This window comes from Heliangelus exortis, chromosome 1 (genome assembly GCF_036169615.1).
Source record: "Heliangelus exortis chromosome 1, bHelExo1.hap1, whole genome shotgun sequence".
Taxonomy (NCBI): domain Eukaryota; kingdom Metazoa; phylum Chordata; class Aves; order Apodiformes; family Trochilidae; genus Heliangelus; species Heliangelus exortis.
In genome coordinates this window covers 120,918,864-120,945,251 of record NC_092422.1, presented here as the reverse complement: position 1 = coordinate 120,945,251, position 26,388 = coordinate 120,918,864, and the positions used below count along the sequence as shown (strand labels likewise).

Sequence of the window (26,388 nt, the reverse complement as noted above, 5' to 3'; positions counted from 1 at the left end):
AGGTGGCTTACCTGCAATCTCTTTAACAAATTCATCCTATCTGAACATCTGAAAGTTGGAAGCTGACAAATTCAATGTAATTATTAACCTCATGATTATCAACACACCCTATGCAAATAAAGCAATGCAGACCTTTGCAGTGTGGACTGGCCACACTGTGACCTCCATAATGCAGACAGGACAGTGAAACATCAGGCTGAAGCTCTTCATATACAAAGTAAGCTACCACATACAGAATCCAGTCCTAAATAGCAGACTGCTTCTTCTTTTCTCTCACTGTGTCTGTTTCAGCCTGAAATGCCAAATGCTAAGAGATTTTAGACAAATACATCTTCACATCACCTCAGCTGATGTTTTATTGCTTTTACATGGTCATGACATGTGGCTTTATATCAACTACAGCTTAATCCAAACTATGAACTCAAACTCATGTTGAATATGATGTTCAAATCACAATATTCCATCTGCCCGGATGGAACAGTACGACAGTTTAACCATATGAGTAGAAAAAAGTCCTCATACAGTATCCTAATTCACTGATTCTATCTAGAAAATGGGGCACTTAGGGTATGGAAAGAAAGAATACAGTCTGTAGAGACAAAAATCAAGGTTCTGTCATAATGCATCATACACAGGCTCTACTTCTCCAGGACTCTGATGCTATCTAAAATGGCAGGAGATTGTTGAACAGAGATAGAATCCAGAATCATAGGATTAAAGTAAATATAAAGTAAAATCAGGTTAAGCAAGACATTTACACTCCATCAGAAGACACGTGAAAGTAAAAATTAAACCCAGTAGGATTTAGAATGTTCCTTCTGATGCTCCCTCTCTAACACAAGGAACACAGGGTTTGTGAGCACCAGAAAAACAAGAGAGAATCTTAAAAGATATCAATTACTATATGACGTGTTGAGCTAGAGGAGGTACTATCATGCTGAGCTTGGCTAAATGTTAAGTGGCAAAGTGACAACATGGTAATGGTGGAAAACAGCTGAAGGTATAAATACTGCTAAAGAAGGGGAACCCAAAAACAACCACGGAGAAAGCACAACCAGGGTAAAGTTCACTTTCAGGGATGAAGTATTTATTAATGTTTAACTGTAAAACAGCGGGATTTATATTTAAAAAAAGAAGAAAAAAAAACAAACAAAAAAAAAAGATGCGGAAGTTTCATTGCTTGAGTAGTGGAGGAAAAGGTGCACAGAATCTCAGCAGGAAAATATGTACAGCACCACAATCTCAAGACAGAGATCTATTTTCTGAGAGGTCAGCACCTGCATAGAACTGCTCTCATCTCGCAGTCCGATGCCTAAGATATTTCCCATACCATTCAGATGATGAAGCAGTATGTTCTCCACAGCACACTACAGTCCTTCCCTCAGCATTGCCAGTGCATATTGCTTTGAATCTGCTGCTCCGGGTCATTGATGCAGCCCTGGGCTCTACTGCTCACCGCTCTCACTCCTGCCTTGTAGCCATCCCGTTACTCCCAAAATGATCTTCCTTAGATCTTTTTTCCTGATAGGTCACAGAAGAGTAGCCATATTTGGTCTCAGAAGTGAAATCTCACAAAATTCAATTTGTAATAAACTTAAGTCAATAAAAACTCTAGGCTCAAATGCTTAGACAGAGACAATGAGGCAAATGTGATAGATGGAGGGCAGCAACAATAAAATATTTTTTCTTGAAGAACAGTTGGAAATGGGGAGCTCTAACATCAGTCCTACCACCCGAAGGGAGAAGGGGGCTAGAGAGAAACATCAGAGTGAGACTTCTCAGAGGTACACAGTGAAAGATTAAAGGAAAAAGGTGTAACTTGCAAGAAAGGAAAGTCTGACTATGGATAAGGAAAACATGTCCCCATCCACCCTGTCTCAAGGGTGGCTCAGCACAGGAACACGTTCTCGATGGGCAAGGGAATCTTCATCCTCGGAGTTGTTCAGAACTCACCCAGACAAGGCCTTGGACAATCTGACCTGGCTTTGGATTCAGCCTCTCTGTGAGTGGAAGCTTGGAAGGCCCCCAGAGGTCCTTTCCCACCCACATCTTTCTGTAACTGTTATTCTATAATGCTGCATTGCTTGATTACTCATTACACATCCCTCCTACTACAACCATCTGTGTATTGCTGAGGGAGTTCTCTGCCATGAAAACTCTTTCTATAGTTATGAATAATACAGCTTCTAAATACCTACCAGTTGGAGCTGCTTTCTCATGCAGAAAGAAATACAAAATCCGACAGTGTATGAGAATGTATATTTTTGTCAACGTATATTACATCATATATCTACTATCTGTTATCTTAATTGTCAAAAATCATGTATATATTACTATTATTATCCCACTACTGCTACTATATGTTTTTTAAGTACCAATTATCTGAAGCTCCCAGATTCCACTGTTCTGGGGTCTGTGTATATGCAATCAAATCACAGAGCCAATCTGAAATAACTTCCAACCTACATATAGAACAGAAGGCTAGCAAAAGAAAGGACACAATGGAATAAAAATATCTCTCTTCAAGCTCTTTTTTTCACAAGAAAAAGAAATGGTCACCTTGCATGGGAATGGATGAAAATATGTTCAGAAGGTTGTTTTTCATGCTAATAACATGTGTGTATGTTCATGCAAGATGTGTACATTAGCATGCATATTTATCCTTTAGCTGCATGTGTATGAATGGCTAGCAAAATCTACATATGCACAGCTAGCCTGGTTTTGTCAGAATATGTCTGCATGCAAAGTTTCATGCATAAAAGTTTCATGCATATATGTGTATGTGATTGTATATATAAAAGTACTTGTAGGGCATATTTTTCAGGAAATCTATAAATACGGGTGTCTGTTTCAGACTGAAAATTGTGTTCACAAATGCATGCTTGCTTGGGGACATTACTGCTTAAAGATAGGCATAGGAAGGTATTTGGTGGCCTGCTGGTTTGTGTGGGAGTGTCTCCCTCCGTGCTAAGTTCAGCAGCAGGCAGTGATCAAAAGGCTGAATCCCAGTGGACTTCAGCTCTGGATGGGTGCACTCACGTCTCCATCCTGCCCCACTCAATAGTCACCCTGTCAGGGTGTCTGCTGCAACCAAACTATTGCCTTGCCTTAATGTAAATAAAACATAAACTGCTCCCGACCTCTATCCAGTGGGTTCGGTAGAGTCTAGTGTTGGAAATATTTGTAAACTTTCAGATGCTTTAGACATTTTCAGAAAAGAAATTCCTGAATATAGCCATTGAACAGATTTTCTAATCTCTTGGCAAGATGGTACCTATAATTTTCACTGGGATGCATAAATACTGGAGGATATTTTATTGACAGGAAATGTGTGGGGGTTTTTTTCATAAAACTAAATTAGAAAAGTCTTCAGAAGATGGTGAACACATCTGATGTTGGAAGAGACTGGCCACCATGACCAGTGGAATGAGGTGCTTGCTGAGCTTATCATGGTGTGAATGTCTGTAGCCACAGCAGATGGGTATTACTCTTGCAGAGAACCAGTAGTAGTGAAACTTACCCAGGAATACCCTCTCTGGGACTGGAAGAACCCCCTTCTCACAAAAGAACTTGCCAGACAAGCACGTGGATGGTAAGATTGGTGTACATAAGAGAAAAGATAAATTTACATTTTTTTATGTGTAAAAGAAAACCTGTATTACGAGGAAGGTGTGTTTGATTTGTGGGAGTCTACTGAGCATCCAGCTTTGCACAAACCTGCAATAAACAACATGTCCTTCCTATAAGTAATCTTTTTGTCTGCATTTTGGGAGCTAACATAAAACGGTAACAGATTCCTGGCAAGCTAGATTGGACACCCAATTCAGACTGGACCTAAACTCACTGCATGGAGGGGTAATTTGGTTTCGTTGGTTTATTTCCCCCGATAAAATAATATCCATTCTTTGGTATGTGTAGGAAGGATTTTGGAAATCTCCTCATACACTTGTACAGTGATGACTGGAGTATGGGGAGTTTGAGAGCACTTCTCCTGATCGCTTTGGGGATTGCTGAAAGTTTCCCTGTTTCACTTGTGTCTGTTATTCTCTTTCCCTTATGTCTTGTATTTGTGTTCCTAAGACAGATATCCCCAGAAGGAGGTGGAATTACCAAATGTTCATGTATTCTGGGAAATCGGAATAAATTTGGGGGTGATCCCTTGCCCAAAAAAACCTGACAATGCATTGCAATAAATGGGGGCCACTTTGCACTCTAGAAGATGGAAAAAATGGCCATGACTTGGAATTATTAATTATAACAACACTATATTGCAGTTAATGTTTGGTAAAAGTGAATGAAAATGAGATGAAGTGCCATATGTACTTTTATGACTAAAAAATTATTATGGCACTAGAAGGAAAATTAAGCTGCTGGAAGAAAATGTCTAAGTTGCTAAATACACAGGAAGGAGGGAATGGAATGCTGAAAAGGACAGAAAAGACTGTTGCAATGTTGGTTTAAATTAGTGAAAAAGGGTGAGAATGTAGAAGATAAGCAGTCATTTGTACCATCACCTCCTCCTCTCCACCCTGGCTAGATGGGGGATCGGAGGACACGGATTCCAGTCGGATTGCCTGGACAATGAGGAGACAGCATCTCACTGTTCAAACTCCTTTCAGACAAGAAATAGAGGTAGAGGGATGGCTTGTTTAAGTGCACAGACCTTTTACAGCGTCAGAACTGTTCAACTACTGTATCAGAAATACTGGCAAGAGATAGAAATAGGGACAGAGATTGACAGGGAACCAGAGGTGGAATTAAATTAATTAAATTCCCCAGCAGAGGACCTGGTTACAGTAAAGCTGGAGAAGAAGATGTTTAATTGTTTTTGGTAGATACAAAGGCTATTTATTCTGTTCTAAACTCTTGCAAGGGGTTCATAAATATATTTTCTCTGCCAGTTGTTGGTGAAGCCCTTTTTCCAACCCATACGATGTGGTGTGAGGTAGGAAAACAGGACTTTCACTGATGAATTTTCATACATACCTGAATGCCCACTGTCACATATTGACTAAATTAAAGGCTCAGATTACCTTCCAGAAAGGAAAGATAAGTTGTTCACATTTCTGAAGAAAATTCCTTGGTGGCACAAGTGTTTCCTTTACAGAATTAGGAACAAAAGGAGAACTTGAACCCTGTCCTGGAGGAAGACACTATGAATGCTGTAACACCCTCATGTATGGGCTACTGAAATAGCAGGAAGGGTGTGCAACTGGGGTATCCCAGCCAGCCAGACCTTCAGGGTGCACCCTTGGAAAAGGCTGAGATGACATTCCTGTGGTTAGTGGCAGCTTCATGTTGGAAGGACACTGAAAATCGGGATATGTCATTGTGACCAGACTCAGAAATGGAAGCTAAGCCTCTTCTGATGAATGCATCAGCCCAAAAAAACCCAGAACTGATCACCCTAATCTGGGCATTGGAACTGGTCAAGGGGAAGGCTGTGAATATTTGAACTGAGTTTAAATATGTATTTGGAGTGGAACGTGCACGTGGAGCCAGTTAGAAGGAAAGAGGACTTTTTATCACCACAAGGTGCCCCTATAAAATATGGGAGCTCATTGAGATTGCTCCAAGTAATGAACCTACTCAGGCAAGTGACAATTATGCACTGCAAGGCACATAGGTTTGGAAATGCATCTGAAATAATTGGGAATTGGAGGGCAGATCAGGCAGCAAAAACCCTAGAAGTACTGGCTTTGGTGCCTGAAAAGTATCCAAACATGGACATTCAGCCTCCCTATGGGCCAGAAGATGTCAAGTAAACAGATGCTGAAAGAAACCAAGATGGAGAATGAATGGTGGGTAGTGCCAGATAATTGTCTCATTATGACATCCATGGTAATGAAGGTGGTAATGCAAAGAACACATCAACAAATACATGTAGGAGGCAGAAGCCCCTTACTAAAGACCTACTTTGTTGGAGAGGCAGTGCCCAGTATACAAAAAAACATTATGAGGAAATGTGAACTGTTTTTGAAAAATAACCCCGAAGTCCAGCCAAGACCACCACTAGGAGAGGTAAAGAGAGAAAATTCTTGTTGTGAGATGAATTTTGTTTAGACTGGGACACTACTGTTCTACAATCAAACAATGAGAGAAGTATGGAGGTTGGTACTTCTTACCTTGCTGAGCCAGAAGACTAAAAAACACCAAGAAGGATGCTCTGATTCTTGGAAGTATAATCTTCATTTTGAAATGACTGGGAAATCTATCACAATAGCTAATCAAACAAAGTGCTGGGCATGTTCCCATTTTCTGGAAGACAGTACTAAGGGAGTACCCTTAGTAGGGCTGACAATGCCTTTAAATACATCTTGGAATAACCTGTGGATAAAACTAAAATTCACAAGGAAGAATGAAATTGACCTCCAAACCTGGACTATACAGGATTCCAGTCTTTCTGGAGTTAAATGTGTAATGACAAATAAGACTGGTAATATTTCAGTAGGATATTATCCATACTGTAATTGATCAATGCAATTCCAAAAAAAAAAGAAACAGCAGGATGGCTATTGAATGTTCCAAAAGGTAGTGGGTTATAGTCATGTGGGAACAAAACATAAAAGGCCCTACCTGCCAAGTGGTCAGGAATGTATTCTTTGGGGGCAGTGATTCCCAGTATCACAGTAATAAAAAGATCAGGTGAAGAGGATTAGAGGCTGTGGTTAAGATCATTTGTGAAAAGACAAAGGAATAACCCTTTAGTACAAAGACCCATTAAATTTCACTCCTTTTCCAGATGGTTTATTCCTTGATTCAGAGTAAGTAAATTAGAAAAGTACATAGTGAACATTTCTGCCTATATAGGACAAATTAGAAACAGAACATCTGAGAACTTCTGATGCTATCCTTGCTTTACAAGAAGAGGTATCAGAAGCTGCAAAATAGCTACCCAAAAATAGAATGGCTTTAGATATGTTGTTAGCTTCTCAAGGAGGAGTATACACAGTGATTAATACCAGCTGTTCTGTATACGTAGAGTGGAGTGGGAGAGTTGCAGTAGATTGAAATGAAATTTGGCAACAAACTAAGATCTTAAATGAAATTCAAAAGGATGATGCATCTCTAGGATTCAAAGATGTTTGCAGATGGTTAACTTCCTGGTTCCCTGACTTAAGTCTACTGCTCAAGAAATTGTTGATGTTATTGACAATAATCTTCATAGCTTTTGTATGTTTATATGTATTTTTATTATGCCCCTGTAGGTGTTGCTCAGCATTTGGTGATGCATGATACAAGAATGACCTATCTAAGGGATATACACTTAGAAAAGTCTCAAAGGGGGGAAAATATGTTGAAAGAGACCAGCTAGCATGACCAATGGAAGGGGGTGCTTGCTGAGCTTGGTGTTTTTATCTTATATTCATGCAAGGAGAAACATTCACACTGTATGAATTTCAAATTCACATGCTGTCTTATGATTTGACTAGATCCTTCACAGCTTAGTCTGAGCAGAATGGTAGGAAATAAGACACCAGGACACTTCTGTAAAACCTCCGCATTGCAGGAGGCTGTCCCAAAAGGAGAGGTAGAGGAGATACAGAAAGTAATGGAACAAGAAGCCATAGCCAGAGTGCATCTGTGTCCAAAATATTTTCTGAACTCATGATTGTATGAATCAGAGCAAGAGTCAGGTCAAGTTTAAGGGTTAAAAAATCCCTTATTTAAAGGTTCCCTAAGAGTTACCAAAATTATCAATATACATGTATGAATCTATGATTATTAATCACTTTTTGGTCAGAAAAAAGTCAGAACTCTGCATTACTTCATCTATACAGCTGTGCCTATAGATACCCATCCATATATCACTGTTCTCTTTGGTTTTATTCACTCTTCTGCTCTGCTTAATATCACTGTGCAGCTCAGGGCAGCTCAAGTTTCTCTATGCTATCAGACACGTATTAATGGTCTTGTTGATTTTCCCCAACCCAGCTTTCACATTCTAACTCTGTGTCCATGGCAGGTGACAATGACTGCTGACTGGAAGTGCTGATAGCACAACTGTGACAGTCAGTGTCTGACCTGGGAGTCAACAAACAGAGGGGAGGGTTGGTCTGATTGGGAGAGGACAGGGATGTGTGCTTCACCACACCCTAAGATGCTATGTGATCCCAGGGATTCAAGTGCTGCCACAAACGTCCCCGTTGCCCGTCCCTACCTGTGGGTAGCTGTGGCAGTTCTCCAGGTTGTGCAGGTTGTCCCCTGTCCCCCCGGCCTCGTGTCCTGACTCCAAGGGTATCCCATAACGGGGGCATTTCTCAAAGCAGACATAGTTGTATTGCGGTGTGCCCTCCCACAAAGCTGCCTTCGATCTGGGTTCCTGTGCCACGGTCTCTGAGCTCTCCATGCCTCAACTCTTCCTCACGCTCAGCTGTAATGGAGCTGCTGCTCCAGGCCTTACCTAGTTCTGGCTCATGTTCTGGCTGAAAGCATGACCTCTGCACTTTCTTCTTCTCCCTCCTTCTTTTCTTTCTGTCCTCAGACCACTCTGACTTGTCCTGCTCCTGCACTCACTTTCCCTTTGCCCCTCCTCCTTCTCCTTGCACCTCTCTCACTTTCCCCCTTCATGTCCAAAGGCAGTAACTGCAGAATTTAACTATATTTATAGCAACCTTACCCTGCCATATGATTCCCCAGTGCTGTGTCTGATCTCAGCAAAAGGCACTAACTCTGCTGGGATTGAATATCAGGTGTGGAAAAGAGGCGAACTCCTGAAGGAGAAGGAAGGGGGAGGGGGGCAGCAGGAAAGAAGGTGGTAAGACAGACAGAGCTTGAAGTACAGAGACAGAAAACAGAAGAGAACAAACATTTTTATCCGGGATATCTCTTATTTCACACCTTTCCATCCTGAGCATGCCATATTTGCAATGAGTACAAAATTCAATGAGTTTCCTTGTTTTCTCTCCAGACACCAGGTATCCAAATGACTGAGTAACAATAATAAAGATGCCAGCAACTGTGGTAAAATAGAAGAAGATGGGTGCAGGCTCAGTGTTCCAAGACAGTTTTTTTAAGTCCATGCTCCACAAGAGAAGCAGCAAGCCCTAGTGGAGAAGTCAGCCATCCCTGAAAACTACCGAGCCATTCCCACGTGCCATTATGGGGAGCACTTTACATTTTCAAAAAATGTCAATAAATTGCCCTGTGGGTATTCTGTTATGGATAGATGCAGAAATTTATTATTCCTGATGTTCACTTTCCATAGGATAGAGTATTCAACAACTTCTCCTCTTCCCTCTGCCACTTGTTTCTCAGCCAGGCAGAAAAGCAATGGGATCAGCCAACATCACTAAGCTACCAGGCAGTGACAGGAATGAGAAGTATGTTCCAGCAACATGGTTTAGAGACACCTCCAAGTACTGTCAGTATGCTGCTGTTAACCATATGTCTTTTGGTAGCTATTAGTCAGCAAAGAGCAGTGAGTTCAAGATCCTAGAAACTGTATACAAAAAAGAAGACCCTACATGACTCAAGCACAGTTATTAACAACCTACTAGTAAACCCTCTCTCCTCTTGCATACTATTATCTCTCCACAATAATGATTTCCAAGCTCCCCACAATGATGAATAAGAGATTTGCGGGCAGTATGGAAGAAAAGGAGAGAGGCAACACACCCTCCTTTTTGGTGCAGAACAGTAGACTCATTACTGCATTTTGCAGACCCCTGTAAAACATTTCTCCTGGAGGCTCATTTTGCTTTTTCTGGTTTCTTTTGTCCTCTATAGCTGGGTACAAAGAAAGTCTCTGAGAGGAAAATACACTTTATTTCCTCCATAAGCCATTTCTCCACCTTCTCCTATGTTTCTGCTAGCAATATTCATATAGATACCAGTTAGCAATAACATCCATATGAATATTGTTAATTCTGTACAGCCCACATCTGGTGGCATGCCAGCTAAGCTCTGCATATTTACAAAAGCAAGATCACCACTGCCTCCAAACATACAGGTTCTTCTGTTACATTCTCAAAAACACTATTATTAAGCAATGTTGCCTGGAGGAATACTGTGACCTATCAACAGGTAAAACTTATAGGTTGTAGAACATTATAGAAGAGTTTCTAAGTGACAGTGTCTAGAATACAGAGAAGAACTTTGGGGAAATCTTGTAGATTTCCATCATAAAGTCATTAATGCTCTGAACTTGAGATGCTTTTGAAAGACCAATGGCCTTTTATGGTTTACATTAAAAATGGTGCATAGCACATATTATGCTATGCATGAAAGGTGTATATAATAAAATTAAAAATACAATAAAATATAAAAAGTAATAGCAATAAAATATTATAATAAAAATAATAAAAGGTATATAAAATATTAGTGCACATCTGTCACAGTTTAACGCAACATCACAGGAAACCTGAAGATCATCACATAGAAAACCATCAAACCTACAGACCTACCACAGTAAGCCCCAGTAAACATCAAAACTATAATACAGTGCCACGTCTTTAGTTACTATTACATTTACTGGAGAAAAACACTCATCACAGACACTGAAGAAAACTAATGGTAATCTTTACAGAAACATGCAAGCTTCTAGCTCTTGTCTTTCAAGATGCACAAGAATAGCACATCAGAAATTACTTCAATATAAAAGAGAATTCCCTACTTCCAGTTAATCAGATTCTATCCTCTGTCTCATTTGATACTGCTGTGGAATTTTCCATATATCATTATGGCCTAAAATAAGATTATTCTGCTCTGAAAGATATTGTCCAAGAACTGTTTACCTCTCAGCCTGCAAATTGTCCCTCACTTCATCAATAAAAGCATGAAGGACTTCAAGGCAACATTCACCAAATGACTCTAGATGAACAAGAAACCTTTACTATCCTCATAAGGAAGACAACACACAAGACCCTGGGCCCAAACATACTTTCTACAATGTAGTAAAACCTCATCCATAGCACCAAATGGTAGACTGATAATTATAATGAAAATGAATGATCGTGCACACAGTGGTACTTGTGTACACTCAAGGACCTAACTCTTATCTGCAGCTAAGGACCTAGTATAGATGTAATTCCAAGTGCTATAGCACTTCTCATCAAACAGTGGCTCTACCTCTGATCTCTATATCCAGATATTGTCTACCAGTTCAAAGACTGGGAGCTGAAATTCGCCATTCTCATACAGGACAAAATATATGCCACCTGTAGAGATACCATGTTTATGTCACATTATTTCCAGTCCCCTGAGCACTAATCTTATCATGTTCCACAGCTTATAAATCACCCTGCCCTGCCTCTCTTTCCCTCAGGGGGAAAGCATTTTGTCAGCTTTCTTGGCACTATTAACGTCTTCTCTATCCCACAAGGTACTAGTAATCTATTATCACAGCATCTCTGACACTTAGTCCAGTTAAATTGAAAGGAGCTGCTCTCAACTTGTATTTGTTTTGAGATCTGCTACTTCTATTTCTGACTCAAAGAACTTGTAAACCCAAGAGTTTGTCCACCGTATCCAGTTGGCACAGATACTTATTGAAAGGTGTTATTCCAGATGGAGAATAATTTTTTTATTGTCTTTACAGCTAATCTATGCTGCTTCCTATTATCAAAACCTAGCACTGCTCTTCCATCTGGATACAGAAATGCGGTATTGCTGCTGCTTAGGAGTTTACCAAGAGACTCAGGACAAAAGAAAGAAGAAAAAAAGGAAGAAAGGAAGGAAAGAAGAAAGAAAGGAAGAAAGGAAGAAAGAAAGGAAGGAAGAAAGGAAGAAAGGAAGGAAGGAAGAAAGAAAGGAAGAAAGGAAGAAAGAAAGGAAGAAAGGAAGAAAGAAAGCAAGACATGGACTAAGAAGCTGAACAATAGCAAAAGACAGAAATTTAAACAGTGGAGGAGCACGTAGTAAGCAAGGTTGAACCTGGAGAGATGATGATAGAGAAATCTCAGAGAAGACTTTAAAGAAGGGATAAGTTTACAGTAAAAAGCAGAAAGAAAAAGTCCAGAAAGTTTAAGGGTTTTCATCATGGAGGAATAACAATAGGATGATCTTCAAGATGATATCTACTGGCTAATACTAGAGTGAATTAAGCAGAATTGACAGAAATAGGGCAGATTTTGGGAAACTTCAGCTTTTGATACCTCAGCCAGAGATATGATGTTACCAGAGGAGAGGCAGAATTGGAAAAAATAATCTCACAACATAAGCAGATAAATACTTATAGAAACACAGAGACTTGAAGGAGCCATTGAAGTAGATGCTGGGATAGATGAACTTGGAAGGAAATTTGAACAGATCATGATAAGACATAATGAAATTGTAATATGACATGATACAACATCATGATATGCCATAACCTGGCAAAAAACAAATGAGCTTTACAGGGGCAGGGCTATGTCCCTGCTGCAGAGACAACCCAGTCGTGACAGTCTGCAAAGAACACTTTATGAATTCACTCCAAAGACCTATCTGTCTGATGCTGGTGCTTAAGATAATTACTTTTTAATTTGAGGTTGTATTATCTTATACGACGGTGTGGCCACAGTTTGGAACTGAAAGAAAGAAGAACAAGCACAGAGAACTTAAACAAAACCAGCATCAAGAGAAAGGCACAGGAAATAAGATGAAAGAGAATACAGCAGAATCAGATTTTATAAATGGATCTTAACTCATCTAGAACTTTAAGGTGGATCTGAATAGATGTCCTGGCGAGCATTTCAGTCAAGAGCAGCAGGCTTCAAAACTCAAAATAGTACAGTCTTTACCAGAATAAAAATCAGATTTTTGTTTTTTAATAGAGAGCACTTCAAGCATAGAAGTCAAGAAGCACAAAAATAAATAAGCATTTTATACTCAAATACCCTTCAGCCATCATGACCTTGGTTGCAGTTCACTCAGTGACCTTCTAAGCTGCTAAAATTTTGTACTTACATGCCATTGCCTAGGAGATTGTTTCTGCACCTCGAAGGCTTGCACAGCTCCTCCCCAACAGCTGCCCCTCTTCTTAAATTGCAACCCTCAAATACCTCAGTGACTCTCTACCTTACAGCACCCTGTAGCCTCTATTAAATAATTTCTTCCTTGCATACTCTAGGTGGCTTCCCAAAGGAAGAGATGTTTTACTGGTGGGAGTTCTGCTTGCCTTAGAGTAAACTGAGAGGAAATCAAATAGGTCAAGTCTGTATACAAGTATCAAAAACTTAAAGCCAAAAAAAGATAATAAGATAAACAATATTATAACATTTCTGAGGGTCAGAAAGATTTTAATAACTGTATTAGCCATTCAAAAGCAACTAAAGTAAAAAAAAAAGCAAACTAGCAAACTGAAGCAGGGTCAGTGGATTTCTTCTATGAGAATAGTACTGCATCACATTCTCTGAAGTAATCAGTTTGAAAATACCTTTAGCCAGAAGAGATTAAGTAACATCTAGGAAATACAGATTAATCTCTAGTGATAAAAATGTATTAGGGATGCTTCTAAGGTTGTGAATTTGTTATTATTTCAGGATGGAGAATACACAGACTGTCTGAGAAATTGCTCTCTACTTGTGTATCTAGATGATGAGCTTTGATTCCAAATTATGACTGTTCCATAATAAATCACCTGCACCATGACCTGTATTTTTTGTCAGCTAAAGCCACCCTTGAGATGTGGTAGGCAGTGCATGGCAGATAATTTGTGCTTTTCCTCCCCTTCTCCCTGTAGATTTATTGTTGTACAGGTAAAATTAATACATGCATGTTCAATATGTCAATCATGCAATTACAGGGCAGCATGACTGACATCATAAGGGTGGAAAGAAGATGCAAGTGAGGATCCTGTGCTGGCATAGGCTGTGATAGGGCTCCTGGTCTTGTATTGGACTTGACTAATTTCAAGAGAAAAATGCAGTCTTGCAAAGTCGTGGCCAACCAGGAAAAAATGTGATCATAGATGAAAAGTTTAGGAGGCACTTATGAAGCAGAATTATTTGGTTTGAGATGGTAAGGAAAGGTTTTAATGACATGTAGTGGTATGCTTGCACTAGGGTTGGGCAAGAATACCTGGGCCTGTGCAAAGCATTTGACACTGTCCCACACAATATTCTGATCTCTAAACTGGAACAATACAAATTCCACGGGTGGACCACTCATTGGATAAGGAACTGGCTGGAGGTTACACCCAAAGAGTTGTGATCAATGGGTCAGTGTCCAAATGGAGACGTGCGATGAGTCGTGTTCCTCAAGATTGGTACTCAGACCAGTACTGTTTAACATCTTTTTGGCAACATGGAGAGTGGAATTTAGTGCAGCATCAGCAAGTTTGCTGATGACACCAAACTGTGTGGTGAAGTCACCATACTGGAGGGGAGGGATGGCATCTAGAGGGACCTTGACATGCTCAAGAAGTGGGCCCATGCAAACTGCATGAAGTTCAGCAAGGCCAAGTGCAAGGTTCTGCAGCTGGGTAGAGGCAATCCCATGCATGATACAGGTTGGGAGGAGAAAGGATTGAGGGCAGCCCTGAGGAGGACTTGGGGGTGGTGGTGAACCAGAAGCTTAACATGAGCCATCAATGTGTCCCTGTGGCCCAGAAAGACAAATGAGTCCTGGGCTGCATCAAAAGAAGAACAGACAGACAGTCACAGGAGATGATTCTACCCCTCTGCTCTGTCCTTGAGACCCCACCTGGAGTGCTGTGTCCAGTTCCGGAGTTCCCAGCATAAGAAGGACACAGAGCTCCTGGAACGTGTCCAGAGGAGAGACACTAAAATGATCAGAGGGCTGGGGCACCTCCCCTGTGAAGCCAGGCTAAGGAAGCTGGGGTTGTTCTGCCTGGAGAAGAGGAGGCTCCAAGGTGACCTTACAGCAACCTTCCAGTACCTAAAGGGGCCTGCAGGAAAGCTGGGGTAGGGCTGTTTACATGAGTGTGTAGAGAGAGAACGAGGAAATGCTTTCAAACTTGAAGAGGGGAGATTTAGATTAGACATTAGGAAAAAATTCTTTCCTGTGAGGGTGGTAAGAAGCTGGCACAGGTTGCCCAAGGAAGTGTTCAAGGCCAGGTTGGATGGGGCCTTGAGCAACCTGGTCTGGTGGGGGGTGTCCCTGCCCATGCAGGGGGATTGGAACTAGGTGATCTTTAAGGTCCCTTCTAACCCAAACCATTTCATGATTCTATGAAGAATAAAAGAGCTTGAGCATGGACAGATGTCTCCAGGAGGCCATGGCTAGGAGTACAGATGTGCAAGAAAAGAAATTATTTTTTTCATCCTGATACATGTTCAATTTTAAATGCTTTAAATGCTAAGTCATTTCTTTGAAGACCTGTTAATCTCTCTGAGACGGTGATTACACTGCTGGTTTAGGGGACTCAAGGAGTAGACTGATTAAAAAGGACAGTCCTACTTTGTTAGGTACTGGAATTAGCAATTAAGAAGCTTGATGCAACAAAAAATTAATTTTCGGCCAGCTCATCTCTAATGCCCATCCCATCTAAAAATTTTTATTCTGGAATGGGAATCCAGGGGGAGATGAAGACTGGCATTGGAAGCTATTGACCAAATTCAGGTGTGGCAAAGGTATAATGGGACAAGGAGAAAGAAGTGACTGAGGATAAAAGATGCGAACTATCCTAAGTTAAACTAAACTTGAGTATTGAAATAAATGTGCTATCTCACATTGTTTATAAGAAATTAGTGATTTTTGGATGCTGTGTTTTTATGTTTAATAACATTGCTCACAGCCTTGCTCATGTGCATCATTTACTGTTCAAATCAACAAAAATCACTGAGAGTATTTGGAATCTCTTGTTCAGACGATATCAGCAATATCTTGTTGCCCCTGGTCTGCGGTGTAACTCAGTTTTTACCTATCTGTATTGGAGTCATGTTCTATTCCACAAGAACTATTATGTCCATAGCTTGTTTTGATAGGGATCAAAAAAGCAGAGATGGTCCTTTCGAGTTTTTCAGATCCCATCTGCTTCTTCTCCTTGTATCATGGAGAATGTCAGCCAGGTGCACTGGCTGAGCTGGGGACCTTTACTTAGTAGGAGAGAGACAAATGTACCAGTCCACAGGCTTTTGGGCACTAAAAGGATCATGGGCTCACACAAGTCTGCAGGTTCCTTAGACCCATCATACTGAGGGACAAGCTGTGCCACCTGCTGAAGACTTGTTGCTAAGGGAAGAAGATGCAGCTGGTCCTTGCCATGGCCAATTACAGCAACACATTCATTAATGAGGGCCCTCTTTAAGGAAGAAAGAGGACTCAGAGGGCAAAGTCCTTCACTGTACCATGGGAACAAGTTCTGGCTACAGAACTTGCTGGTATATAGCACTGCTGGCACCACTGGTACTGGCTGGTGTGTTCCTCATCCCCTTCTCTCTCTTTCCACACGAAACAGATCAAAATCACAAAATTAAACCCCATGAGATGAAGGTAGGTCTCCATAGGGTTAGGGTACCCTCCTTTTTTTGGAAGGAGGACTCTCCATTGTATTCCTGAACTACAACTTCACCTTGGCAACCTGAAAAGCCTCTTGAACAAGCATGTCTGTCTGCATGAGTTTGCACTGAGTTTTGCCACATTGACCATCACAACCCTGTCCTCTCTTGACCTTGAGTTTTGAATGCTGGGAAACATGATCGTTGTACTAAATCAGCTGCTGCACATTCAGATCTGTTTGGAAGTGCATTAACGTCTTTAATAACTGTGTTCTGATACCAGGTCTGCAACGTCATTTTTATCAGGATGCCTTCCTAGCAGTATCAGTCCACAGCAGTGTCTGGCCTTGGCTGTGAATTTTGCTTCTGTTCTGCTCATAGAGCTGCATTGGAAATAAGAAGCAGATATCGTCAGGAAAGCAGGAGATCAGCACTCCCTGAAGGATACCTGGTACCACCTCCAGCCAGATAACAGCGCTGCTTTCACCACAACCCAAGTGGAACAGATGAGGCTGAGACACTCCTGACTAAAAAGAATCTGCACCTTGCACCAAGACATCACACAGACAGCCTCTGACACTGAACTGCTGTCCTTCCCAGACAATATCTCTGATTGAGCTGCTGTCAGTTCTTGCTGGCCATTTTAACGTGGGCATTGTAGGGCTGTGGAAAGACAAGGCCAAAAGCTGTGGGAAATGGTGTGTGCCTGGCTATCTTCACACAGCTACACATGCAAGTGGCTGTGAGAGAAAGGATGTTATAACAGGGCAGCTGTAACAGGAGGCTTTGGATCTGGATGAGTGTTTGCCTCTCTCATGATCCATCTTTTTACAAAGAATGTTGGGAAATATGGATAAGATAACAGGAAGTTTGCTTGTCCTAGTATGGTTTTTTTTCTTAGTCATTCACTCAGCTCCTTTGGGAGGAAGATCATACCTCACATTTCCTCTACACCTTGGAGAACAAGAGAGTTCTATAAAGTGTATAATCTGCATCCTGGATGAGGACATCACTCCTTTTAAGGATCTGAAGCAGATTAAAAAGGAATGAGGGCTTTCTATGTGGACCTGTTCTCTTTAGATACTAATATGGTGTCCTTCAGAAACAGCCATGTCCTCTGAAAATGTTGGAGTTTTTTCGGTGTTTTATTTTTGACACGTCTTTTAATCAATTAAAAGGCTTATTAATTTTTATGTGGCTTTCTGTTTGATCCATTCCAGTGGATTTTTTAACCCTTGTCTCTTCTACAGGGGTATTGACTCTAAACATATTGTGGTCACTCTGAAGCAGGGGTTTCAACTAAAAAGCTGAATTTTTTAGTGCAATACCTGGTATTAAACTTTTCTGGACGTCCTGGCTGACTGTTCTACAAGAGTAGTTACAGTTACATCTACTTCACATCCCAGTGTGACATTTGGCCAACCTGCATAGCAGCTATTGCAGTTTTTTGTTTCTACCATAGTTACTACCCGATCTGTCTCCCTGATCTCAATCAACATATCACAATGTCAGAATCTAGGTTCAGAAGGTGATGCAGAACCAACACTCCACAAATCCTATTTGCTTCTGAAATTTCAACTTTGATGCAGAGTTTTATTTGTTTGGTTCACTAGTTCTCATCAGCAAATAGCATTACTCCATCAGTAGTATGGTTTACCTTATTTTTCAACATATCCAGTATTACAAATACCCAAAGATTTTAATATGCATGGTGTATCTCCTGTTAGGATGAGACACTTGTCCTATGTATTATTTTTCATAACTCAAGCATTTGCATAGAACTAGCTATACCACTACTTTGGTTTCTGGTTTGGTACTCTTATTTAAGTTGAATTATATTTGATTTCTATGTCTAATTTGATTGTTAACAGACTCTGATTTGCCCTGCACGTGAGAGTATGGAATTCCATGTAACATTACTATCCTTCATAGAAACAACTTTAAAAAAATATGGTTTTGCATTTCTTCTCCTAAATCTCCTGTCTGGAAGTGTCTTGATAACCTTCTTAATATTCAGCATCGGAAGCCTGATTCCTGCAGCTGCTCTGTCCCTTCTATACAAGGTCACTATCTACAGCAGTTTGAAGCAAGAAGCTGTATTAACAAACAATTTTCTCTTCCTTTTATGAGACTTAAGTAATCATGCGGATGAGAGGTCAACAAATTGGGTTGATGGAAAATTAATTGTTTTGATGGCTTAGGTTTCTGTTCAGTGAGCTAATTTAACACCACAGGCATGGGCATTAGATCTGTCATGACAGAGGCAGTGGGAAAGCATGTCCAAGTGCAGAGAGAAGAAAACAAGTTTGTTTCTTTTCACAGCTACGTGCCATTAGATAGTATTGTATTATTTTGTAAAACTTCACCCTGAAATGTATGGTCAACTGATGTACTGTTGTGCTAGTCTTACAGTCCTCCCCATTCAGTAACAAAATGTCATCAGCTGATGATTACTTCCTTTAGACAAGATCAGTTTACTACAAACCCAAACACACTGGCCTGGAAAGTGGGGAGAAGGGGAGAAGCCTGCACTCATAGAATGGGGTTGTGTTGGAAACAAGTACAGGTTCTGAAAGAGTCAAAAGTTCTTGTGGAAGGAGTTGGAAAGAGTCAGAGCATCTTATTTTGTTAATACATTATTCTAGCATTGTACTATGTACTTGCTATAAGGATATCAGGTTCTATAAGGTATCAAGAATTGGGTTGCTGAGTAGAATAAAAATAAACAAGACTGGAAGCAAGCTACTCTCTCTGGTAGGTCAATGTGTCTTTTGAACTAGGTAGCTCAGAACCAGACACAGAACTCTAGATGTGGCCTTGTCATGGCTAAGTGGAGGGGAAGGATCACGTCCTGCAACCTATTGCCAACATTCCTTCTAATGCAGCTCTGCAGGAAGGGCACACTTCTGACTTAAGTTCAACTCCGTGTCCAGCAGGACCCCCAGGCTCTTTTCTGCCAAGCTGATTTCCAAACAGTCAGTGTGCAGCATGTACTCATATACTGGGTTATTCCCCCCCAGGCGCAGGTTCCATTTGCTGAACTTCATGAGGTTCCTCTCTGGCCTTTCCCCCAGCTTTTCAAGGTCCCTCTGAATGGTAGTGCAGCTCTCTGGTGTATCAAATACTCATCTCAGTTTTGTATTACCTTCACATCTTCTGAGAGTTTACTCAGTTCAGTTATCTAGATGGTTAATGAAGTGGTTAAACAGTATTGGAACCAGTATTGACCCCTGGGGTGCACTGCTAAAACTTGGCCTCCAGATGGCCTTTTTGCTAATGGTCACAATCTTTTGAGCCCTGGAGTTCAGGCAGTTTTCAATCCACTTAGACATCCACTTGTATTTAGTCAGCTTTCTATGAGGATGTTATGGGAACAGTGTCAAAAGCCCGCTAAAGTGAAGATAAACAAACTCCACTGCTCCCCCTTTATCCACCAAGCTCTTATGTGATCATAGAAGGCTATCACTTTGGTTAAGCAGGGTTTTTCCCTTCACACATCCATACTGGATATTCCCAGTCACCTTCATGTACTTCATATGTCCGATAATGATTTCAAAGATGAATTTCTCCATCACCTTTCTGAGGACTGAGGTGAGGTGGACCGGCCTGTAGTTTACCGGACCTCTTGCCCTTTTTGAAGATAGGGGTGAGATTTGTTTTCTTCCAGTCTCCAGTAACCACTCCTGACTCCCCATGACCTTGCAATGAATTGACCAGCTCCTTCAGCAACTGTGGGAGCATCCCATCAGGCTCCCTGGAGTTGTATACGTCCAGTTTGTTTAACTGTTTTTCAACCTCATCCTCTTCCAGTGAGGGCCTTTGCTTTCTGTCACCCAGTACCTTGACACTTTAGCAGAGGGCTCTCATTTCCCATCAGCTTCATTTTGCTGCTGATATCCCTTCAGAAGACAGTCAGACAGTCTTGTTGCCCCTTATGTCTCTCACCAGATTAAACTATAGATGAGTTTTTATTCACCCTTGCACTCTTGGCCAGAGTTCCTGTATTCCTTCCAGGTCACACAATCCTACTTAACACCATTTTATGTCTGAATTTAGTCAGGAGCTCCTTGTTCATTGGTGCAGGCCCCATGCTGCCTTTGCTTGATTTCCTGCTCATCATCCTGAACTGGAAGGAGATGATTCCTGTACATCAACTGGCACTCTTAGACCCTTCTTCTCTTTGGGGCCATATCCCATGGGATTCTTCAAAGGAGATCCCTGAAGAGCCAAAGGCTGCTTTCCTGAACTCAGGGTTTGTGATCTTGTGTTTAGCCCTTTTTCCTCCTCAGATCCTGAAGCCGTTCCAGACTTTCAGGTAGTCCTTACTTGTTTGTAAGTATCAGGTGCCACATAGCGACTTCCCTGGCTGTCTCTTTGATCATCTGTGTTAAGAACGTGTTGTCAGTGCACTCCAGAAACTTCCTGAATTTTTTGTGCCCTGATGTGTTGTTGTTCCAGCCAATTTCTTCCAGGACCTGTGAACATGAGGCTTCTTTCAGTTGTCTGAAGGAAGACTCATCTAATTCCTAAGCCTTTTTGCAGGACTGTGATCTGTATGTAGGCTGACTACATACTCAAAAACAGTTAGTTCTTTTTCTGTAACTGTTAAAAGCAGTAATTTATTTTTAGTAGTGAAATGTTTTGTGATCTTCTGCAAGTGATCTTCTTCAGGCAAATTCTGTTCCATCCAGTGTCCCAGTAGAGCTTTGGGCAGCTCCAGGTCTCAGGTTGTAGACATCCATTGTCACTGCAGTCTTTTGCACAGGATCAAACAATATGTTTGCCTATGCACAGTTAAGACTAATTGACATGACTTCAATCTGAAGCAAAGTTGAAGGTCCACAAGGTAATGTACTTAAACACTGTTTCCTCACATCATCAATTCAGAAAAGAACATACTGCATATAATGCACAATTCCATTGAAACCTGTGATTGGGAAAAGCCAACATGGCTTTACCAGGGGCAAATCATGCCTAACAAACCTGGTTACCTTCTGTGACAAAGTAACCCACTTGGCTGATGCTGGGCAAGCAGTGGACATCACCCACCTGGACTTTTCGAAGGCCTTTGATAGAGTACCCCACAGCCTTCTCCTGGAGAAACTGACTCAGCAAGGCCTGGACAAGTTGTCTGTGCAGTGGGTGGGGAACTGACTCACAGACCATACCCAGAGGGTGACAGTAAATATTTAATAGTAACAGTAAATAGCTCCAACTGGCAATGGGTCACAAGTGGAGTCCCCCAGGGTTTTATATTGGGCCTGATTCTGTTTAACATCTTCATAAGCAACCTGGATGTTGGGATCAAGAGCACCCTGATGAAGTTTGCTGATGATGCCAAGATGAGTGGAGAGGTTGACACCCCAGAAGGGAGAGCCACCCTCCAGGATAGACAGACTGGAGGAGTATGCTAGCAGGAACTTTATGAAATTCAGTGTGGAGAAACATCTTGCACCTGGGAACACATAACCCAAGAGTGTAATTTAGATTGGGATCCACTTGGCTACAGAGCAGCCTTGTGGAAAGGGACCTGGGGGACTTGGTGCACAACAGGCTCAACATGACTGAACAGTGTGTTTGTTGCATAAGCAAAGAAGCCAACAGGATGATGGACTGCATCAACACAGGTATCACCAGCAGACATAAAGAAGTCATCATCCTACTCTACTCTGCACTTGTCAGGCCATGCCTGGGATGCTGTGTTCAAGGACCAGGGGAGACCTAATTATGATGCTCCAGTACTTAAAGGGTGGTACAAAAAAGATGGAGACTCCCTATTTACAAGGAGTCCCATGGACGAGACAAAGGACAATGGACACAAGTTACTCCTGGGGAGATTCTGTTTGAACACAAGAACATTTTTCTCTATGAGGACAGTCAGACATTGGAATCGTCTCCCAGGGGAAGGGGTGGATTCCCACTTTGGAAAGGTTTAAGTCTCAGCTTAATGGGGTGCTGAGACATATCAAATAAACTATAATATTAGAAGGGTAGGACCAGATGATCCTGACGGACCTTCCAACCTGACATTCTATAACTCTATGATAGTTTGTCAAAATTTTTAGAGCTGCAGGTGATGGCTCTCTTTGAAAGGGTGTGGCTCACGCATGCATTAATGCCGTGGAGTTGCTTTGCATTCTTCTGCACTTTTAGAATCAATTCCCAGTGCTAATAGCTGATAGACAAACATTCCTGATCCATGACTTTTTAGAAATATTTTTTGAGTGACTGTCAATCCTAACAGTCACTTTGTTCCTTTAAGGGCATGTAAGAATTACTTCAGCAGGAGGCAGAAATGTATTCCAGAGATATATGATTTGTTTTTAACTCTGCCTGTAACCTTAGCAATGTCCAAAGATCAAAATGTCTGTTGCAGTAACAAGCTGTGGAGGATTTCTTTGCTACTCCTATGCTCAGTGTGGAGACTTGTGCCATTAGAAATACAAAAGCATAGTATGCCTTCACAGACAGATAACCAGCAAGGACATCTTGTTCTCCAAGTAGCTCTCTGTCTCTTAATAATGTAAATGAAAATATCTTAAATAAGCAGGTTCTGAAAGGAAGTCTCCAATATTAACAGCCTATGTCTGTCCTCTCTCTATGTTATCAAGGTGAAATAACATTTAGCACTGTATAATGCAGGTGTGTGGAAGTTGTTCTATCAATATTAGCAGCAGCAACTTCAGAAGGAAGTTCCTGCTACTTTACTAAAGCAAGCATTGACAATACAACTTATTTTTATGTAGTTTTCACTGCCAGCTTCTCTGCAGCATACCCAGGATCTTAGTGGAGATTTTGTGGAGATTCACAAGTGTAGCCAAACTCACCTTGATTTGATGATTTGCATTTGCTGTACATTTTTGTATTGATGCCTTCTTTCTTATGTAATATACTTTGTATGCCACCTGCTGTGCATCTCGGGCAGTAACCTCTCTATGCCACTTGCCCCTCTGTTGTTGACAATTTCACTAGCAACAGGTCTAATTCTTTGAAATACCAAGAATGATAATACTTCCTGCTGCCCTGGCCTGGCCTCAAACTTATTTGAAGTGATCTAATCTGCTATACTGACAAATCAGCATGCAGGTATCAGCTGGCAAAAAACTTGATGTACTTTCTTTGTCCATATAAAAAAAACTCATATCATGCAGCTACCCTATTATGTTTCAAACAGATGTGCTATACACTCATGCCATTTACACACAAGCAGGCTATTTTACTTTTTACAGCCCAAGATCAATGGCTAGAGTTAGATTCATCAGTGTGCTGCCAGCCCTTGACTTTTATTTGCTTGGGCAATTTGTGGAAAAGCTTAAATTTTATAGCACTGTAAGTAAGGGACATGTAGCTGGACAAAGTGACTGACGTATAAGGATATTCTTACTGCTATTGTGCTATAGTTGTGACAGCTTTCTCAGTAACAGACAACTGCAGTGCTGAAAGACACCACTGCTATTCAGCTAGCTCCTGTGTGCTAGATTTCCACTTGGTACCCAGACACCTCAAATTATTTAGAAAGAACATAGTAAAACATATAATTCCTTCATAACAGAACACAGTACCTGAATGATGCTGGAAATGGATGAAAAAAAAATTTTTCTGCAAGTAGCAGGAAAGGTCCATTGCAGCAGCAGTGCCATCTCAGGTAAGGTGCCTGCAGGTGATCTGCACCTCGGAGGCTGCAACTGCTCCAGCAGTGGGCAACTTCCTGACAAGATAGTGCCAAGTGTCAGGCCAAGTGTCTGGTGCCATTTCTGCTGCATGTGTTACTGTTAAATCAAACTTCCTCCATGGGAAAACTATTTAGGTCAGTAATAAACACCACTGGTATGCAGCTGTGGGCTTCACCTCAGGAAGACTTGCCTGGATTGTTGACTGGGAGGGCTGAAGGAGCTGGGTTTATACACCCAGAGAAGATGAGGATGAGAGGAATCTACTTGCATTCTGCCACTGCCTAGAGGGAGACAGGATGGAATCAGACTCTTCTCAGAGAGGCAGATGGAAAATGCAAGAGGTTGCTGCCATGACTTGCAACAAGGAAAAATCATGCCTTGAGAAGGGTTGGGCTGGAGAATGTCAGAGGTCTCTTTCTGCCTAATTCTTTCTGTGACTCTTCTTTTTTCACTTGGACAGAGTCAAAACCAAAATTGTGGCTGACAAACTCATATTATTAATAGAATTATGGAGACCAAGTCTGCTAGCAATACAAACTGGAATCAAGAGAATTTCTTCAAGATGTTATGTGTCACAGTGGAGTTTATGGCCACAGCGAAGTATATGAAAATTTCCTACCTCATGTTTTAAATGGGTAGGGCAGCTCTGAACATTGGTCCATGTGCTGATGGATAGAGCTCTACTTTATTGTCTGGGAAAGATGTTCTTACATAAATTATTTGCAAACAAGGTGGATAGAACAGCTATGCATTCATGTTTTGTCCCTAGGCACTAGCAGTCTTGAGCAATAAGTATATACTCATACCACCTTTTAACCTGTTCCTAATCCAGAATCAACAAATGTCATGCATATTTCACCTTACTAAAATCTTAAAAATAAAATCCATGTTACTTTAAGTAAAAGCTAGTTGCTTGTAGCCTGTTCGTATTTTTTTTTCCTCAGCCTTCCTCCTGGCATGCTGGGTGACATGGGAAGCACACAGCTATTCACAGGGAATATGAAACTGTCCCTTTCCTGAGCAAGAAAAAGTCCAGGCACAATCCCACAGCACAAAAACAGGTCTGCAGTGTTACTTCTGTGAAGGCAAAGCTGTGATCCCACTAATGGGAAGCAAGGAGAGAAGCAAATGCTCATCTTCAAATATTGCCTATAGAACCGAGTCAGTAGATGACAAAGCAAGGGGAAGTAGACAGCAACCGGTGGATAATTGAACAGAAAGCCTTTAGCTTCAGTAGATATGAAGTTCCAGTCTGACTTATGGGAAAATGGGCAATGGACCTGTTTCCTTTTGCCACTGTTAGTTTCAGCAGAGGCCAGTGTGTGAGTCAAAAAATAGCTGCCAGTACACAAATAGTGCATCTTTCCCCCAAAAGACTGAGCATGAAAAACTAAAATGTTTTCATTAATAGCAGTAGATGATGCTTTTAAATGTCAGCACTTCTAATCAGACAGCAAGAAACTGAAGAATTCCTTTCTTTGTTTTCTATCATCATTGCCAGCATCCTACATCCTGCTCTCTAGAGCCTGACCCTTTACTCATCTGCATCTTTTGTCCTCTTCAGCTTAAGAATTAGCAGTAGTGATCACTAGAAACAGTGATTTCTGCACAGGTGATCTTTCTCATGACCTCAGTTCTCCAGGTCTCTTCTGCCTTCTAATGTTACTTTCTGTATGATTGACAACATCTTCAAAAAGGAAAAGAGAAGAGGGGGGCTGTGGAGAATCCTTAGGACAGCACAGGGAAAGGGTCACACGGGATATTTTTAGAACAGAATCCAATGGCAGTGATGTGCGAAAGGCACAGAGAAAAACACAGCTGTGAAACCTAACACTTGGCTTCATATATACTGAGAGCAGAAACAGCAGAGAAACAAACTGAGGAGATGCAACAGAAGACAAGACTGAGAAAAAGGTCTGTAAGTATAGCAAGAAAATGGTAAAAGAAAAAGTGACAAAGAGGCAATGAACACCTGGAAAAGAGAATATGGGAGAGGAATAGCAAAAGACTGATCCAGGAGGAGAAAATTTAATGAAGTGTCCATGTTATATAAATAAGCAGAGATACTTTGATCATGGAAGGGATCAAAGGACAAGAAATGGGCAGCTGACTCATCAGCACTCTTATGTAGATGATATATGACCTCTAAGATGACCAGCAACTACCCAGTCTAACACATCTCCCCATCCCAAGGTATAATGACTTAAGTGACTTATGTTTTGGATTGTTACACTGCAATAGATTTTCTAAATTAGAGGGAAATAACTGTAATTCCTACCATCTTTGAAGCCAGGTGATGACCTTACATCCCTTCTTTACTATAGACCAGCATGCTC

The 26,388-nt window shown here is 41.2% G+C and overlaps 1 protein-coding gene across 5 annotated transcripts in view; it reads right to left on the bottom strand.

Moving 5' to 3' along the window:
• Positions 1-26,388, bottom strand: part of CLCN1 (chloride voltage-gated channel 1) — a 63,363-nt gene that overhangs the window by 34,197 nt on the left and 2,778 nt on the right. For 3 of the 5 annotated variants that reach the window (XR_011729641.1, XM_071762907.1, XM_071762916.1), the window contains exon 1: positions 8,162-8,569. The exons of 1 other annotated variant lie outside the window; for it this stretch is intronic. Coding sequence is in view for 2 of the 4 variants with exons in the window: in XM_071762907.1 (XP_071619008.1) it covers positions 8,162-8,350 (189 nt within the window). In the remaining 2 variants the exon portion in view is untranslated. Of the gene's footprint in view, positions 1-8,161; positions 8,570-26,388 lie in introns of those variants that run through there. One more of the 5 variants, XM_071762931.1, reaches the window with a different exon arrangement.